The sequence below is a fragment of the Rhinichthys klamathensis genome, unplaced genomic scaffold, assembly GCF_029890125.1.
Source record: "Rhinichthys klamathensis goyatoka isolate OS25496 unplaced genomic scaffold, OSU_Roscu_1.1 h1tg000236l_1, whole genome shotgun sequence".
Lineage (NCBI taxonomy): Eukaryota > Metazoa > Chordata > Actinopteri > Cypriniformes > Leuciscidae > Rhinichthys > Rhinichthys klamathensis.
In genome coordinates, this window is record NW_026606759.1 from 1,077,158 (window position 1) to 1,096,752 (window position 19,595).

The 19,595-nt window shown below is 41.6% G+C and overlaps 1 protein-coding gene across 1 annotated transcript in view; it reads left to right on the plus strand.

The window, feature by feature from the left end:
• The window catches only part of LOC130099783 (fibrillin-2), a 178,827-nt gene that overhangs the window by 110,482 nt on the left and 48,750 nt on the right, over positions 1-19,595 (plus strand). Inside the window, exons 40-47 of the mRNA XM_056265589.1 lie at positions 2,550-2,618; positions 2,714-2,839; positions 6,485-6,610; positions 6,872-6,997; positions 7,106-7,222; positions 7,769-7,897; positions 11,576-11,695; positions 18,993-19,118. Coding sequence (XP_056121564.1) covers positions 2,550-2,618; positions 2,714-2,839; positions 6,485-6,610; positions 6,872-6,997; positions 7,106-7,222; positions 7,769-7,897; positions 11,576-11,695; positions 18,993-19,118 — 939 coding nt within the window. The remainder of the gene's footprint in view (positions 1-2,549; positions 2,619-2,713; positions 2,840-6,484; positions 6,611-6,871; positions 6,998-7,105; positions 7,223-7,768; positions 7,898-11,575; positions 11,696-18,992; positions 19,119-19,595) is intronic.

Sequence of the window (19,595 nt, forward strand, 5' to 3'; positions counted from 1 at the left end):
ACGGGTCTGTCATCATCCTGCCTCAAGACTAAGGAAAATCAAGGACACGAGGGCAGAATCATGACAGTTTTACTCTGTGAGACGTGATTAAATGTCACGTCTTTTAGTGGCGCTTTCAGACCGGTCACATCCGTAACATTGTTTTTTCCTTATAAATGCGAACACGAAACATAAAATAAAATGAATATTTTATGTTCTGTGGAGACTACTGTTACTCATAATTTGTATTGTGAATACGTAACGCCGGTACATGTATTCCGTTACTCCCCAACACTGATATTAGTATAACCTTATCTGCGAGATATTTTAATAACAAATATCGGTTTATTTGGCGGTTATAGAGTTCTAATGACGGTGTTCAACTATAACCGTCGGTCTCACGGTTATATAATAACCGTCACACCCCTACACATACTACAAGTCAAGTCACCTTTATTCATATAGCACGTTTAACAATACAGATACAGAAAATAATGCAACAAAGTTTGTTTCTAGAAGAAAATAGTTTCATAGTCCAGCTTAAGAAAGTTCAGTGATGGTTCATTCTTGCTGTAAAAAAGTTATTAATTTAGTTCATTTATATACTGTATATAGCCGCTCTGGAGAAAACCGTGATGTCATCGTCCAGCTCAGTTCAGTTCTCATATAACGGTGTCAATGCAGGAAGAGCAATAATGTTGTTGAATATTAAAGGCAGGGTAGGCAGTTTGTTTCTAAAACACTTTTTCCCAAATTTGTTTAAACTGTCTTTATATTCCAATACATATCTAAAATGTAAGTACTCTGAAAAGGAGAGTATAAAAATTGAGTGTCTGTAGTCCTCTCAGGGCTGCAGTAAACACAGCTACTCTTTCCATTCGGAATGAGTGCAATGATTGGCTGGGCGACTGTCACTCTCCCTCGCTACCATGGCAACCACCCCTGCTGCTACAGGAGCCGCCCACATGCGCACGCCCGGTTGACTCGCTCATTTCGAAAGAGGAGAGGCACGCACCGGCCAGAAGCTAGGAAGTCTCACAATTATGGCAGAGAAAGAGCAGTCAAAATCCCTAGTAGCACCTGCACCTGCATATACAGTCAGCGCAGGCAAACAAGGCAAACACAGGTGATGTCACTTCCTGCACTGCGCTCCTCTCCGCTCGGCGCTGGTGAACGCTCCTCCAGCTGAGCGGTCGGCATCACGCGTTCATGTGTTTGGGGGCGTGGCTTTGGAAGAAGCCTAGAAGGGAGGGGAGTTTCTCTGTTGGATACTTTCAAAATCCAGCAGCTTTCTGCTAGTCTCTCAAACTTACCTACCCTGCCTTTAAATGTCCCCAACTAAGCAAGCCAAAAGCGACTAGTATATTGTTTTAGAGACACACAACACAAACCCTAATCTTCAAAAAGCATTATTACTATTTATGAATCATTTTCATTTCTTGACACTCCTGAATGTCCCTACAGAGTTTCTCATCAGTCAGCAGCGGATGCTATGATAACTTTTTCAGGAATGACGACCTCTCAAGACCTTTGAAAAGAACCAGACCAATTTATTGTTGAATTATTGATGGAAGTCCTGCCTTTCGAGGTGCAAGACTAGAGCCCAGCAATGTGTTTAAAAGTGTCATTTGCTAATAAATTGCTGTGATTCTATTCAGGCTCTCACAGCGTTAGTCATGTTCCCTAATTCAGGGGAATAGAGTTAAATGCATAATGCAGACCTTTTGTCAGATTGAAATCCCTTCTGTGGACAGTTGTGTTCCCAAACTAAGCCCATACACACATTTTTGTCTTAAAATGAGGGGCCACAAAAAAATTCCAGCCATTAATAAAGTCATACATTTAAACTACGGCATATAGCTCGGCGGCTAGAGACCTTTTACACGGCAAGGCAGAGTCTTCGAGGGCGATTATTAAAAATGATGATGATGTCAGCAGAGAATCCAACAATTCCCGTTTGAAAGACAGTGGGGGAAGTTCATTTAAACGCACCGTTGTCATGGATGATCTCAAAGATGATTTGATTCTTGAGAAAAGTCTTTCGACACAACAATAAGTCATAGGCAATGTGATCATTATCTTTTAAAGTCTACTCATGAGATGACATCAGGTGTCCAAAACTCCCATGAGGGAAGAGAAACACCTATTTTCCGACGCAGAAGTTGAAAGAAAATGCATTTTTCTGCTTCTTCAAATGAAACACAATAGTGTTCACATGGCATCCTCAGTAGCTTGACTTCTAAAAAAAAAAAACACCAGGCAAACACAGCTAGTGTACATATTGATTTTCTTCTAGAAAGATGAAGTAGGCTCAGATGTAGATGGTACTTTTTCTCATTCACAGTTATCTTTTCATGATTTACTGAAAAAGCGAAAAATTGAAATGTGTGCACCTGTCATCACTGCATTAATGAACTATCAGCAAAGAAGATGACAACAATTGACAAAAATAAAACCGGTTAAAAAACAGCTATTGCAGTTTTACCACGCAGCATTTAGATTTTTTAATCAAGCAATCGATCAGAAATATGGGGGGTTGGCATGTAAATGTCTACTCTACTGGATTTCAGGGGACTATAGAAGTCTTTGTGGCAGTGTGACCGGATTCAGGATTGACTTTGAAACTGGAAAACCAAAAGGTAAAGACAACTTTTGCAGTTAGTGAAATTTTTTAGTAGAAATGGCAGAAATACCTTTTTACATCATGTGTGATGTTTTTGTTCTGCTCTTTCAGATATTGATGAATGTCGTGAGATCCCAGGCGTCTGTGCTCATGGTGTGTGTATGAACCACATGGGCAGTTTCCACTGCGAGTGTCCCACAGGCTTCACGTACAATGACCTGCTGCTCATCTGTGAAGGTCTGATCGCTTCTCTCTCTGTAAGGGGCCGTTCACACAGAAATCTTTATAACTACTGGGCTTATTTAGTGTGGCAATTTCAAGTCTAAGTTCACCGGTTTTCAACCCGCTTTGTTTAAAAATGATATTGTTACACTAGCCAAGTTTCCATTTTTGTTCTGTTTTGTTATCGACAAAGTGAATATGCGTTAAATAAGATTGCGAAATTTGCTGTCTCCAGCCAGTTTCCATCGAATTGGCCTTTTACCGATAAAATGGTATCCGTAATGACGTCATCCCTTATTGTTGTAAAGTTTTGGGTAACACTTTACTTGAAGGGGTGTGCATAAGACTAACATGACACCTTCATAATCATGCCATGACACATGTTATGAATATGAAGGAAGTTTTATGCATGTTTGTGACAACTGTCATTAAGTGTCATTCGCTCAATTATGACATTTTTAATGCAAATATGACATTGTTTGAGATGTCTTTGTTATGACAACTTGACATAAACCAATACATCATAACCTGTCAGTGTCTTTGTCATGACAACTTGACATTACTAAGACAACACAACCTGTCATAAACATGACCTAGCAGATCAATTATCAAACTTAAGAAACCACTTAGCTTTATTGGTTAACATTACATTAAACTGTCAGGTGGTTGGTGTTGACATTGGCTGTCATGAAGCCATTATAACTGTTTAATGACAAATTGAATGTGTACCACTGTAGTTGAGGTCACGAAAAATATTCATGACACAGTTATAATGGCCTCATGACAGCCAATGTCAAAACCAACCACATGACAGTTTAACTTAATTTTAAATGTCAAGTTGTCATCACAAAGACACTGACAGGTTATGATGTTATGGTTTATGTCAAGGTGTCATAACAAAGACATCTTAAACAATGTCATATTTGCATTTAAAATGTCATTATTGAGCGAAAGACACTTAATGACAGTTGTCATAAACATGCATAAACCCTACTTCATATTCATGACATATGTCATGTCATGGTTATGAAGGTGTCATGTCAGTCTTATGTACACCCCTTCAAGTAAAGTGTGTTGTATCACTTATAAAATCAGCCCTCAAATCACTTCCATACATAATTACACGTATATCGCAAATTATATTGTATCTGTCGCATCCCAAATATTTGTAAAATGCAGAGAGTAATGAGACAATTGGAATTCGCCAATTTACTGCTTACTATTTTCACAAATAAAAAGCCTATTACTAAATGAGGAAATATTAGGAAATCAAAAATCCTGGCGTAGTGGGACTGCTGGTCTGACAGGACTGCGTGTAACAGCCTTTATGTGATGAACCCATGGGTTTGGACACAGGGCAGCTCATTTGTCCTGTAGCCTATGCAGAATTTTAGGATCCATAAAAACATTGGTACAGTGAAATGTTTTGTAATATAGCAACAATCTTTAACGCAAGCCTTGAACATGCAGTCAAGGCAGTGATTCAGATCATTCAAACCAAAAAAGTTATTCTTTCTGTTTTCAGAGTTCAATAACATCAAATCGATCAAAAACATCATATTGCTGCTGATTTGTTTTCTTGCGCAAAAAACATTTGCCATCATTTTACTTCCATACAAAACAGTCAATTTTTGACTGTCAAACATTACAATACTCACAGTGGGTCTCATTCACTAATAGTTGTGTGGATTATTTGTATTTATATGCATGAAGATGATCATTTCTTTCACAAAAAAATCTAACAATTCAACACGTGTACACACACATGAATTTGTTCATAACCTTGTTCTAATGTTAATGAGTATTCTAGACTGACCGCCATCCTCAAGACCAGTCTAAACGCATTCATGAAGCCACCGGAGTATATGATTTCTGTGTTCCTTCATTTCATAAAGTTATTGAAGAAGCATCATTTGTTCGTGAAAATGTTCGTATGCAGATTACAGGCACAGATCTGTGTGCACGTGTAAAACTCCTTATCTGACAGGCGGCACTCAAACCACCGGCGAGACACGAGGAACCGCCTTTCATGAGTTGAGTTTATTTCTGTAACACCAGATGAAAGATATTTCCCCTGGCGACACAGTGGGCATTCATATATACACATATATCTAAAAGAACAAGATTCTAGAAATACAAAGGTCAAGCAATCACAATCAATTAATACATTGTTATTACACAACATCAGTAAACTTTCAAATTAACATTAATTGTGAGATTAACATGTATTATTTTACTAGAAAGCCTAATTTTACTGGAGAACATTTCTCACAGGTAAAAGGCAAATGACCCACTAATTACTTAACGTCACCAACAGAGTGACAGTACACAATTATTTTAAATATTTTTTATTCCTTTTTGAAAAGAATTTGAAGATGTCTTCTCATTTTACACTACATTATTTAACAATACCTCCCTCACCCCATTTTCTCCCAAAGATGTAACCAAGGAAAGGGAGAATTAAAACAACAAAAACAAACAAACAGTTTATCACAAGTATTGTAAATACCTTTGTTTCTGATTGACTAAATTGTAGAACTTATACACTTTATCCTTCATGGCAAATCTAATTCTTTCCAACTGCAGATTTGCATGACATCTCTTAACCGAACCGAGTGAGTTGGTGTGTTTGTTTCTTGCCAGTTAAGAAGGATCAGTCTCCGTGCAAGAAGTGTGACAATCCCAGAATGTTGACTCTTTGATTTTGTTATGCGAGCATCCTTAACTCCAGGATCTGGGCCCAAAGGTCTTCCCAAAACGTCTGATAATGTTTTAAAAAATTGCGAACCAATATGTACGACGTATATTTGGACATTTCCAAAACGTATGGGCCAGCGATGCTCCTGTTTGTCCCACACAGTTATTAATTGAACAAAAATGCAGCAATTTGGTTGAAAGATATAACATTTCCTGTGGAAACCAAAATGCAAACCATTGCCATGTTCTCTGGGATTGCTCTGTTATTAAGAATTATTGGAGAGGAATACATAATCCTTTACAATATATTTTTAAATGTGTAATACCATTTGATAGTAAATCCTTATATTTTGGACATATACCTCAAGAATGGTTAAAAAGAGATACATATTTAATGAATATATTGCTGGTGGCTGTAAAGAAGAGCTTTGACACGAGAGCCCTACCCTAAACGCATGGATGGAAATTACAATGGACATGTACAAATTGGAGAAGATAACAGCATTTGTAAATCATAAACTGGAACAATTTGCTTTATGCTGGGATAAATGGACCAAATATGCAACATCTCAAAGGCCTGATTTTATTTTCTAGTTAATATCCAGAATACCCAGAAAAACTATTCCCTACATGTACATAGTTCTTTTCTCGTTTTTGTTGTTTTGTAAAAAAAAAAATATAAAAAAAGTTTATAGTTCTGATGAATAAATGTACGGCAAACTCGACTATATGGTGTATGTATGTGCATATATTTGTATGTTGTGTGTGTATGTTTTTTGATATGAGGATACTCGATACAGTATCTGAGGTACATCTGATTGAAGTGTAATGTTTATATGAGAAAAAGTAAATACAATTTAAAAAAAGAAAGAAATATCATTTCCAATAACGCTTTTAACCCTGTTCATGTGGATGGTCAGTGACTGCGAGCCTCTGTGATGTGTGTGTGTGTTGTGTGTTCAGACGTTGACGAGTGCAGCAGTGGAGAGCGAGTGTGTCAGAGGAATGCAGACTGCATCAACCGTCCGGGTGGCTATCAGTGTGAGTGTGCTGATGGGTACGGACTCACGCCCCACGGGGCCTGTGCTGGTGAGAGGACCCCACACACACACACACACACACACACACACACACACTGCCTTCATGAGCTAGTAGGAAATGAGTTCACCTTATTAAAACACAAATTGGAAGATATTATCTGGAAGTCACTGAGAACAGTCTCATGTCTGCGAGTGAGAGCTCCCACTCAGCATTTCCAAATGTCTCCAATCACTGTTAATCATGCAAGTTATCTTAAAAGAGTTGTGGGTGTTTGTAATTTGAGTCTGTCATCTCTGTTCCTCCATGAAGACCGTAACGAGTGTGTGGAGACGCCCAGCGTGTGTCGTCATGGTGACTGTGTGGACATTGCAGGAGGATACGAGTGTATGTGCCACACCGGCTTCACAGCCACGCTGAACCGCAGGATGTGTGTGGGTAAGACCTCTTCATATCACATCTACTCCATGAGGACCAGTGCCCTCTCAGGGCTGCTGTGTTTCCCCAGAGCGGTTTACTGTACAGCCAGTGTTTTATCTCCCGCAGATGCTGATGAGTGTTCACGCCAGCCGTGTGGGAATGGCACATGCAAAAACTCGATTGGCTCTTTCAACTGTCTCTGTCATCCAGGGTTTGAGCTCGCCAGTAATAACTACTGTACAGGTAATGATGTTGCTCCCTTACACATGTTTACTGTTGATTTGTATAGTACATTTGGTCCCACTTTATATTAAGTGGCTTTAAGTACTATGTACTTGCATCGAAAAATAAGTATTAATGTACTTATAAGTGAAAAATATGTGTTCATGTTGTATTGTAAAACACTTTTGCTGCTATTAAGGTGTGATACGGGTCAGGTTAGGGTCAGGTGTGTGTGGGCTGGTTTAAGGGTCGGTTAAGGTGTAAAGAAAGGGTCAATCGGTAATTATAAAGGTAATTACATAAATTAAATACAGCTGTAATTACATGCAGGCATTTTTAAAATATAAGTACAATGTAAAAACATGTATGTACACAATAAGTACATGGTATCAAATTATTAATTTCAATGTAAGTACATACAGTAGTACTTAAAGCCACTCAATATAAAGTGGGACCCTTTTTTTTTCAACTTGTGTAGGAACTTTCTGAAGCTTTTTTCTCTGCAGGTTTTTGAAACGTGATCAGCTAGTAGTGAAAGATGCTGATGAAAGCTCTTGTGTTCTGTAGATGTTGACGAGTGTGCAGTTTTGCCCTCTCGGCTCTGCAGGAACGGCCGGTGTGTTAACAGCATCGGCTCCTTCCACTGCCTCTGTGGAGAGGGTTATGAACTCAGCCTCGACGCCAAGACCTGTATAGGTGAATTCATTTATACTTATTATTAACTGTGAAGTCTGCCATGTATTATGTGCAGTGCTAGGTAGATTTTTCACAAACTGTAGTTTATTACTGATTACATATTACATGAAGAAAATTGTAGTTTTAAATGTTTATATTATATATATATATACACTCACCGGCCACTTTATTAGGTACACCTGTCCAACTGCTCGTTAACACTTAATTTCTAAGCAGCCAATCACATGGCGGCAACTCAGTGCATTTAGGCATGTAGACATGGTCAAGACAATCTCCGGCAGTTCAAACCGAGCATCAGTATGGGGAAGAAAGTTGATTTGAGTGACTTTGAACGTGGCATGATTGTTGGTGCCAGAAGGGCTGGTCTGAGTATTTCAGAAACTGCTAATCTACTGGGATTTTCACGCACAACCATCTCTAGGGTTTACAGAGAATGGTCCGAAAAAGAAAAAAACATCCAGTGAGCGGCAGTTCTGTGGGCGGAAATGCCTTGTTGATGCCAGAGGTCAGAGGAGAATGGCCAGACTGGTTCGAGCTGATAGAAGGGCAACAGTGACTGAAATAACCACTCGTTACAACCGAGGTATGCAGCAAAGCATTTGTGACCGATCACGGAAACTAGGGACACAAGTCGGTTCTTCGGCATTTTGAGTTATTCATAGATTCTGAAAGTGTAGTCTCCAAGCTTTCCAACGATGTGTAACACGTGGAAATCTGATAATATTTGGAGAAGTTGTGGCCATTTGAAGGTAGGAACTCAAAAAAGGTAAAATGGGAGAAAACGGCCTCAAAAGATTGTGCATTCTCACCTCTCTCTCCTGCTGGGAGTGACAATAGGGCTCATTTACATCTCATTTAGATAAGCCATACCCCCTGTAAAGCTCCCCCTGTGCTTTACAGCTTTTTTTTCTTTCCTGAGCTAGCTAATAACAATAGGTAGGTATGGGAAGGTCTAAACAGACTAAACATGAGATAACATGTACGTGTTCTTAGAATTAAAACAAAACGACAAACTTTAATGCTTAATGCAAACTCACCCCCAGGACCGGCGAATGCACTTCTGCCGCTCTAGGCGAAAAACAATTGTGCTGCCCCTCTATTTGCAACGTTTACCAGCAACAACACACAAAGACCAATATGCCATATACATATAACGCAAAACCAGCAACAACACACAAAGACCAATAAGCCATAGGCCTACATATAACGCAAATAGTGCGCAACGCGCGTGTGCCCAAAATGTCAACAATATTAAAGTTTATGCAGGAGGTAAATGCCTGCTGGCATTTTTCTTTAAGCAGTCATGACAGGAATTTTCCAAATAATCATATTTCCTCCTCAGATTACTGTTGCAAATCTCTTTACACCACTTTCTTATGTGCGTATACACACACAAATGAAATGTCCGCAAGCACATTAGATCATCAGCAGGTTCAGCATCTTAAATAACGACTAGAGAGCAAATGAAGCTTAACTTACGTTTCAGAAACGCGCACGGCAGGCCTTCATCGCAGCAAAGGTCTTAACTGCATCCTCTATTTCGATTCTCTGTGCCAGTTCATGTTCTATGGAGATTGTTGCCAGTCCATTAAGTCTGTTCCCTGTTCACAAAACGTTCCCCATTCAAAGCAATCGGGACATCACATATGAAACAGTTAGCCACCGCTGTCAGCGAGCCGAGCCGCCGTATTCAAGCACCGAGGGCGCGCGCGCCGCGCCCATACCTCCGGTTCAGTTTCCCGAGCCCACAAAGTGCGGCGAAAACATTTTCGGTGTAACTGCCACGCTTCAGCTCGTCTGCGACAATCTTTGCGGCGTCCATCTTCATTGAATTTTGATATCAGATAGAGCCGGCCAGAGCGCTGCATATTAAGTAGCCACGCTGTTGGGGGGCGGGGGCAAAAGCGCCGGCGGCTATTCAGTATGGAAATACACACAGACAATGACACGCCCCTACTGCATGCTAGAATCTCCGAAAAACAAGCCGATTTCAACCTCAAAATGTACGCTTTTAAATATACCAATACTGTTATCTCAAACATGTAGAGGCTTCTTCATGATCTCAACTAACAGATTCTGCAAAAAAGCGGAAATCACCAATTTTGGAAAAAAACGCTTCTTTCTCATTTTGCTCGCAAGTTGTGCTGCCGACTTGTGTCCCTGGTTTCCGTGACGGGTCACATTTGTGAAGCCACAACACGCACAACCTTGAGGCGGATGGGCTACAACAGCAGAAGACTCCACCGGGTACCACTCATCTCTACTACAAATAGGAAAAAGAGGCTACAATTTGCAAGAGCTCACCAAAATTGAACAGTTGAAGACTGGAAAAATGTTGCCTGGTCTGATGAGTCTCGATTTCTGTTGAGACATTCAGATGTTAGAGTCAGAATTTGGCGTAAACAGAATGAGAACATGGAACCATCATGCCTTGTTACCACTGTGCAGGCTGGTGGTGGTGGTGTAATGGTGTGGGGGATGTTTTCCTGGCACACTTTAGGCCCCTTAGTGCCAATTGGGCATCGTTTAAATGCCACGGCCTACCTGAGCATTGTTTCTGACCATGTCCATCCCTTTATGGCCACCATGTACCCATCCTCTGATGGCTACTTCCACCATGTCACAAAGCTCTAATCATTTCAAATTGGTTTCTTGAACATGACAATGAGTTCAGTGTACTAAAATGGCCTCCACAGTCACCAGATCTCAACCCAATAGAGCATCTTTGGGATGTGGTGGAACGGGAGATTCGCATCATGGATGTGCAGCCGACAAATCTGCGGCAACTGTGTGATGCCATCATGTCAATATGGACCAAACTCCCTGAGGAATGCTTCCAGCACCTTGTTGAATCTATGCCACGAAGAATTGAGGCAGTTCTGAAGGCAAAAGGGGGTCCAACCCGTTACTAATGGGGTACCTAATAAAGTGGCCGGTGAGTGTATATATATATATATATATTATATATATATTATTCTGTTCTTTATCAACTAGATGAAGTGCACTAAACAGCACAGTATATAAGGTTTCCCAGTCTGGGGTGGAGGATCTGCAGGGGGTTGTTTGATACAAAGCTAATAATTAATTAAATCTTAAAAATTTCAAATTACAATTTTAATTAATTATTTAAAACTAAAAACGATTTCTAAAAAAGATTCAACAAATTAATTTGTTTACCTACATGTCTTGTGACCATTAACCGACATCCGAGATCCTAATTATTGAAATATTATCTCAGGGGTGCTTCAAGTAAATATTGTAAATCAAAGGTGTTTGGCTGACAAAAAAGTAATTTACTGCCATTGTGTGAATAATGTAATCATGTAATCCAAAAAAAAATGACAAGTACTTATTTTTTGTAAGCTGATTATGTAACCCAGATGACACATGACCAGTTGCTGTCTATGATCAGACTAAAGTGTCCATCTGAGACTCCTCGTATTTACACTTCTATCCTAAGCCACTTACAATCATAATTCATAGTGTTATCTATACATATACCGGTAGTTCTGTTATCTACCATTGTTTTCATGTGAAATAAACAACGATACTGACAAATTAATAACAATATAGATATTCAGTGTAATTGGACACTGTTATTATGTTCTAGGATTCGTAGACTGACGGGAGTCCTGTGACAATATCATGAGTGTCTGTCTTGTGTTTTGGTAAATGCAGATGTTAACGAGTGTGTTATGATTCCTGGGATATGTGCTCCTGGAACCTGTGTGAATCTGGATGGCTCTTTCAGATGTGTGTGTCCTGATGGGTATATCGTCCACAGTGAGCACTGTGTAGGTAAGAGCTGGGATGCCCAGTAAGAGGTTACACACCTGTGCAATATCACTGAAATGTCAAATGATTCAAAATGGTATCACTTCTCCAATGCATAAACATGTTAGTAAAGTGACCTGTGAACGCCAGAACTTTCTCAGTCTTATACTTATTGTCCGAATTCTGAGACAGACAGAGATTGTGAGACAGAAAAAATCTGATTGTGTTGAGACTTCTCAACTACAGGAAGATCAGTGACCAACTGAAACATACTGGTAGTGTCTGCAGTATCAGGGGGAATAAATCTGCCAAAGTATCACTAATCAGAGTTGGAAATGATGCCCCGAAAAAGTGCACATCTAAATCCCTCAAGAATACGACGTGTGACGCGAGTCCGACAGAACACCTTTAGATAGTTCACTATAGCAACACAACCTCCAGTGAAGCGCTGCTGAGGAATGGCAGGACATCCCAGACAGCAACACCACATTGATACAATGTTGAGTTTGGACCTAAACCATCATTCTGGGTGAGATTGACATCTCAACGTTTAAAGAATGTTGGATCAGCATTGAGGTTTATCTGTAAGTGGACTGCACACGGGTGGAGACGGTGGCATTGAACGAACAGTGATGTGTAGTGATGAGCACCAGATCATGCAGGCATGTGTCTCTGCAGAACACCAGTGGCTGCTTCTCAACTAAACCAGGCCTGCGTTCCAGTCCAAAGTGGTCATGCCTTTCACTCGGTAGCTTCCCTCCGTCTCGTTCACTCGGACGTGCGTCATTGCTTACACTGCATGAGTGCCACCGCTGGCGGAGCCTTTGCTATGGGCTGAGGTGCAATTCTGCATTTGCATTTGCCTATCCAGGCCGTATCCAGATCTGATGAAGGACCTGCGCCTGTACACGACGACAACGCAGTCCTGAAGTGTCACTAGTCCCTCCCTGTGAAGGCCTCCTTCCCTTTACCTCTGTACAGATAATCGTTGTCGATTATAGAGAGAATTTAAGAGTTTTCTGTTAAAACGGTTTTCTGTTAAAACCCCCCATGATGCGCATAAGAGATTAGTGATGGGTCATTCATGAACAAGTTCATTGCGTCTGTCACGTGACAAATGATCGAAAGACTCGGAAGGTAAAGTAAATATTTATGTTCCCTGTAAATTATCTTTGGCTGTATTATAACAATTTCTGAATTCAAAATATGATCAAGATTGCGTAGGTGGATGTGTTCGACTGTATCTTTGAAACTGGCCTCCAAATTGCAAAGGCCTCTGAATGTTGATTCACTGACATGGCATTACCATTGATTTTTGTTGTTGTTGAAATCTTACCATTGTTTCAACATTAATTGTGGTTGCAAAAGTGATATTGAACCAACATCATTTCATAGTGTGATTTAATGACATTATCATACATTTTTTTTGTTAAAATATCACCATTGTTTCAACATTAATTGAGGGTGCAAATGTGATATTGAACCAATATAACTTTGTAATGCAAATTAAATGCAATTTGTGTTGCCATATCAACATTGATTGCCCAATGATTGCTTAATATGTGGGATCTCTGAAACACTGGTGCCCTTCATGCCGGGGAGGACTGTGTCATGATCAAGGAGACGGAAGCAAGGATGCAAGTAAAACTCTTTATTGAATTGAGGAAAGTTCAAATGTTCGTGGTTCTCATGAAGACTGGTGGGACAAGATGGTCAGCAATCCGGTTGAAGAAGTGATGAGATGATGAAGTAGTGAATGGTGATGTAATCCAGATCCGGAGCGTGAGCCAGAAGAACAAAGACAGGAACAAGAGCACGAACAGCAACGCCGACTGGGACTGGCAGATTAATACGAGAATGAAACACGGGCTTAACTTTGGATACATGAAAGACGGGATGAATCCTCCTGTACGCCGGAGGCAAGTTGAGGCGGACTGCCACTGGACTAATGATCTTGGTGACAGTGACCGGGCCAATACATTTGGGAGCAAGTTTAAAATATTGGTGGCTGGTAACCTAAACTACACTCAAACGGAGATAGGCCCATGGACGACACTGGTAACGCGTTGTGGGCGTACTCCACCATGGACAGTTGCTGGCTCCATGAGCAAGGATTTTTGGAAACCAAACATCGCAACACCCTCTCCAGATCCTAGTTGGCTCTCTCGGTTTGGCCATTACTCTGGGGATGAAACCCTGAAGACAGGCTAACAGTCGCTCCCAGTAACTTACAAAACTCTCGCCAAAATTTGGACACAAACTGGGGTCCCCTGTCGGAGACCACGTCCATCGGGAGGCCATGTAAGCGAAAGACGTGATCTACGACTGTCAACGCTGTCTCCTTAGCTGAAGGTAATTTGGGTAAGGGAATAAAGTGAGCCGCCTTCGAGAACCGGTCCACCACGGTCAAAACGACCATGTTACCCTCAGAGGGCAGGAAATAAAATCTAGTGCGATATGGGACCGATTCGACCTCCCATACGAGTGTGGAGATAAATAGAGTCTCAGGTAAAATACACTCGGGAGTAGACCGGCGTTCGGAACAATAAAAAATGTGTGACAAAGAATCGGGTTTAATGTTCTTGGAACCCGGGCGGTACGAGAGAGTAAAATCAAAACGTCCGAAAAAAAGTGCCCACCGAGCCTGCCTGGAGTTCAATCTTTTGGCGGTTTTAATGTATTCCAAATTCTTATGATCGGTCCAGGCGATGAAATGTACCCCCGACCCTTCTAACCAGTGACGCCATTCCTCCAACGCTAACTTGACTGCCAACAACTCTCTGTTACCAATGTCATAATTGCGTTCGGCAGGAGACAAACGATGAGACAAAAACGTGCACGGATGCATCATGTCGTCTGTGGGAGAACGCTGGGATATCACTGCACCTACCCCCACCTCTGACGCATCGACCTCCACCACGAACTGACGTGATGTATCAGGGGTAATGAGTCAAGTCAAGTCAAGTCATCTTCATTTATATAGCGCTTTTAACAATGGAGATTGTTTCAAAGCAGCTTTACAGAGATAAATATACAATTTACGGTAACAGAGATTGTTTTGGCTTTATAGCAATTTTGAATAATGTTATTTCCAGCTAAAGTTGGTTTTGATTGATTCACTTCCAGCAAAATTATTATTTGTTATTACATTAGGGGCCACTAAGACGACGGCGTTCTCTCTAAACAGACTTTAAACGCGAACCTGTGACCTGATGGCGTTCACATGCGCATTAAAAATTTATTCTATAGTTATATTCGTTTGAATATGTGTGCGCAGGTTTGTAATTTCCCTACAAACCATGCCTAAACAAACTACTTGTCTTGCCTATAAATTTGATACAGAATTTTATTTTATCACTTCGGGGTACGCGAACCGGATTTTCAACAACGCTTTATCTGTAGAGTGGGAAAGGGATCCTCCATAGGGAGAGGATAGTTGACACTTCAGCACTGCATTGTCATCGGGTCCAGGCGAATCTCCTTCGTCAGATCTGGATACGGCCTGGATCCGGCAGGCTGCAGGAAAACCTCGGGATAAACAAAGACACTAAAGTTAGCGTAGATGCCATTCTTCTTATGATGTAACGAGTACATCTGGATTTAAGGGAAGTGTTCCCAGTTCCGGCTGACCTAATCTATGCAGCCTAACATTGAATTATCGAAGTCTATAATGTATTATGTGTATGCTAGGTCAAAGAGATGTGTTTTTAGTCTAGCTTTGAACTGACAGAGTGTGTCTGCTTCCCGGACAATGGTAGGAAGACTGTTCCAAAGTTTTGGTGCTAAATAGGAAAAGGATCTACCGCCAGCAGTCGATTTTGATATTCTAGGTATTATCAACTGGCCGGAATTTTGAGATCGCAATAGACGTGAAGGACTATAATGCTTTAAAAGCTCACTCAAGTACTGCGGAGCTAAACCATTTAGTGCTTTGTAAGTAATCAACAATATTTTAAAACTTATACGATGTTTAATAGGCAGCCAATGCAGCAGTGTTAACAGAACCGGGCTAATATGGTCATATTTCCTGGTTCTGGTAAGAACTCGAGCTGCTGCGGAGGGGGCTGAATGAGGATGGGGGCTGAAACAAAGCGGCCTTTCAGTTTGGCAAATGCGGCCTCAGCTGCGTCTGACCACCTGAACGTAGTCAAATCCCAGAAACCTGTGTAGGGCCTTACGGGAATCTGGACTTGGCCAATCCACCACAGCCTTAACCTTCTCAGGATCTTATACGTATTCCCTCAGTCGACACAATGTATCCTAGGAAAGAAACAGACTGTGCATGAAAAGCGCATTTCTCCGCCTTGACAAAAAGCCCATTCTCTAGCAATCTCTGAAGCACTCGCCGAACGTGCTGAACGTGTTCCTGGAGAAAAGATGAAAATATCAATATGTCATCCAGGTAAACATACATGAACTGATCAACCATATCTCGCAGCACGTCGAGTGCCTGGAAGACTGCTGGGGAGTTGGACAAACCAAAAGGCATGACCAAGTATTGAAAGTGCCCCCTAGGGGTGTTAAAAGCAGTCTTCCACTCATCCCCCTTCCTGATGTGGACCAAATGATAAGCGTTACGTAAGTCCCTGCAACCTCTCGAAGGCTGAAGACATCAACGACAAAGGATAGGTATTCTTTACTGTGATGCTGTTCAACCCTTGGTAATCAATACAAGGTCGCAGAGATCCGTCCTTCTTCCCCACAAAAAAGAACCCCGCCCCCGCTGGAGAAGAGGAATGGTGGATGAATCCTGTTGCTAGAGAAATCAGAAATATATTTCTCCATAGCCTCCCTCTCTGGAACAGAGAGCGAATATAACTTGCCTTTAGGCGGAGACTTACCTGGCAGTAATTCTAAAGCACAGTCATAGGGACGATGCGGAGGAAGAGAAGCAGCACGAGACTTACTGAACACCTCCTTCTGGTCTAGGTACTCCGCGGGCACGTTAGATAAATCCACTGCCTCCTCCTGAAACACAGAGACAGCAACAGACGAACAGGCAGACACAAGACAGGAATCATGACATTTACTGCTCCACTCCAACACTGATCTTTGCTGCCAGTCAATTTTAGGATTGTGATCGATGAGCCAGGGGTGTCCAAGAACAATGGGTGCGAGGGGAGAGTCCAGTATCTAAAATGAAAGTGTCTCAGAGTGGTTGCCTGACGTGATGAGTGTGACGGGTCCGGTGATGAGGGAGATAATGGGTAGATCTTGACCGTTGAGTGCATGTACGACTATCTTACGGGTGAGGGGTAAGAGGGGAACTTGAAATCAGTGCGCAAATGAATGGTCCATGAAGTTACCTTCAGCCCCAGAATCCACCAGTGCTTGACAGTCGTGATTGTGGGCTGACCATCTTAGTCTTACCGGGAGGAGCGTAGATGTTGATGAGGTCTTCTCAGCAGATATCCCACCCGACAGTAGCCCAATACTTACTGTCGGGCTTGGCCTTTTACTGGACAGTTATAAGCGTAGTGTCCCGCTGCTCCTTGGGATCTCCGCCTTTACTTCTCCTCCCGGGAAAGCAGAGCTCGCCCGACCTGCATGGGCTCGTGATCGTAGACGGGGCTGACCGGCTGGATCAAAAACTCTCTTCATCTCGGCGGAGAGTGTCTGGAACGAGGCGCAGCATGGATCCTGGTTCTCCCACACCGCCGTCCCCCATAGCGCAGCTTTCCCAGTCAATAGAGTAAGCACAAATGCAACCTTGGATTGCTCGTTGCAAAAGGTTCTAGGCTGCAGAGAGAAATGCATTGAGCAACGAGTTAAACATGCTCTACAAAAGCTTGGCTCACCGTCATAGGATTGCGGAACAGGTAGGCGGGGCTCTGACTGAGAAGCGCTCTCCGGTGGGGTGGGGGGAACGGCCGGTGAGGGTGGCGCAGTGGGAGCTCGCAGCTGTTGTAATTGCTGGGTGAGCTCGGACACCTGCGTCACCAGTGCTTGAACAGCCCGTGCCGTGTCGTTCAGATTCTTCTCCTGATTGTCCATGCGCAGAATACTGGAGTTAACAAAATCCTCCCGTTGGAAGTGGATTACTCGCTGCTTCCATTTGCAGGTCAGATCGTTCTGTCATGATCAAGGAGACGGAAGCAAGGATGCAAGTAAAACTCTTTATTGAATTGAGGAAAGTGTTAACCAAATGTTCGTGATTCTCAGGAAGACTGGTGGGACTAGATGGTCAGCAATCCGGTTGAAGAAGTGATGAGATGATGAAGTAGTGAATGGTGATGTAATCCAGATCCGGAGCGTGAGCCAGGAGAACAAAGACAGGAACAAGAGCACGAACAGCAACGCCGACTGGAACAGGACCAACACACACGAAGGACATCAAACAACGATCTGACAAAGAGAGGAGAGTGCGATAAGTATTTAAAGGTGAGTGAATAGGATGCAGCTTGTGAGAGGAGTACGATCAGCTGGATCGCTAATCAACTGGAACGAGTGGTAACGCCCACTCGCACACACACACACACACACAACAACAGCAACACAAGACAAGAAGGAAACAATGAATTCATGAACCATGACAGACTGAGTCTGAACACACATATTGAGGCACTGAACACATTAACAGTTTTGTGAATCTCAGTAATGAAAGGTTGACTTATTTTTTGTTGAATTAAGTTTATACTATGGGTAATGATATTTAAGTGATATTGCACAGGGTTTTGTTGTTTAATGTATGAAATCTTGTTTTATTCTACTATACATGACCACTTTAATTAGTCTTGATATCATTGGATACCTCACTCTCATGTCGTTATGATTTTCAATGACTTTCTTTGTTTTGTGGAGTTGGGGGGAAAAGCACCCTAAAAATATTTTTGTAAAAATTGGTCCCTATATACTTTAAGTATTTGTCTTTGTGAGAACAGGCTAAATCTCTCTGAAAATCTGCACATCCTCCCCAGCTTTCCTTGGCATGTTCATGTGAGTTAGTAGTGACATCTAATTCATGAACACATTATTCTCAGATCTTTATTCTGTTGATCCACAATACGAGTCCATGATCTGGTTCAAAGTCATATGTATGATACTTTTATGGTGCTTTTGTGTCCGTTTTAAAGCATATTCGCAATTTCTTCTTGAGAGTAAGAGGGAGAGAGTCATACGTGTGTGTGTGTGTGTGTGTGTGTGTGTGTGTGTGTGTGTGTGTGTGTGTTTGTGTATGTGTGTTTGTGTGTGTGTGTGTGTGTGTGTGTGTGTGTGTGTGTGTGTGTGTGTGTGTGTGTGTGTGTGTGTGTGTGTGTGTGTGTGTGTGTGTGTGTGTGTGTGTGTGTGTGTGTGTGTGTGTGTGTGTGTGTGTGTGTGTCAGATGTGAACGAGTGTTCGGAGGAGCCCGGCATCTGTGCGTACGGCTCCTGTTTCAACAGTCTGGGCAGCTTTGAGTGTGTGTGTAAACCTGGATTTGTGCTGTCAGAAGATCGACGCAGATGTTACGGTAATTCATCATAACCCTGTTTATCTGACTAAACTTAAACGGGTGAAAATGTCTGGTTTATATTTTACCCATAATTAACAGAAAAAAATAAGAAATTATTTTTTAAAAAGCCCATTAGGACCATTATTAATGACCTGATTACACATTACTGAAACTGACTGCACTAAGCTGTTGTTGTTGTTTTGTTTGTTTGTTTTTTTGCCTTTGAATTAATTTTAGAATGTATAAAGCCTATGCAATTTTGGTTACACTTTATTTTGTTTGTCTATAAGTAACTTTGCAACTACAAGTCAACCAACACTTATTCAAGTAGAGGCTGTAGTAGACTGTTAGTAGACTGTAGTTGTTAAGCTACAGAATTAATAAAGTGGACTATAGAACGATAGTTTTACAAAAATGTGTTTTCCAGTTTCTTCTGTAATAGAATAGCGTTCTGTTGCATGTGGTCATTTGAGGATGTCTTAAAATAGGATGATT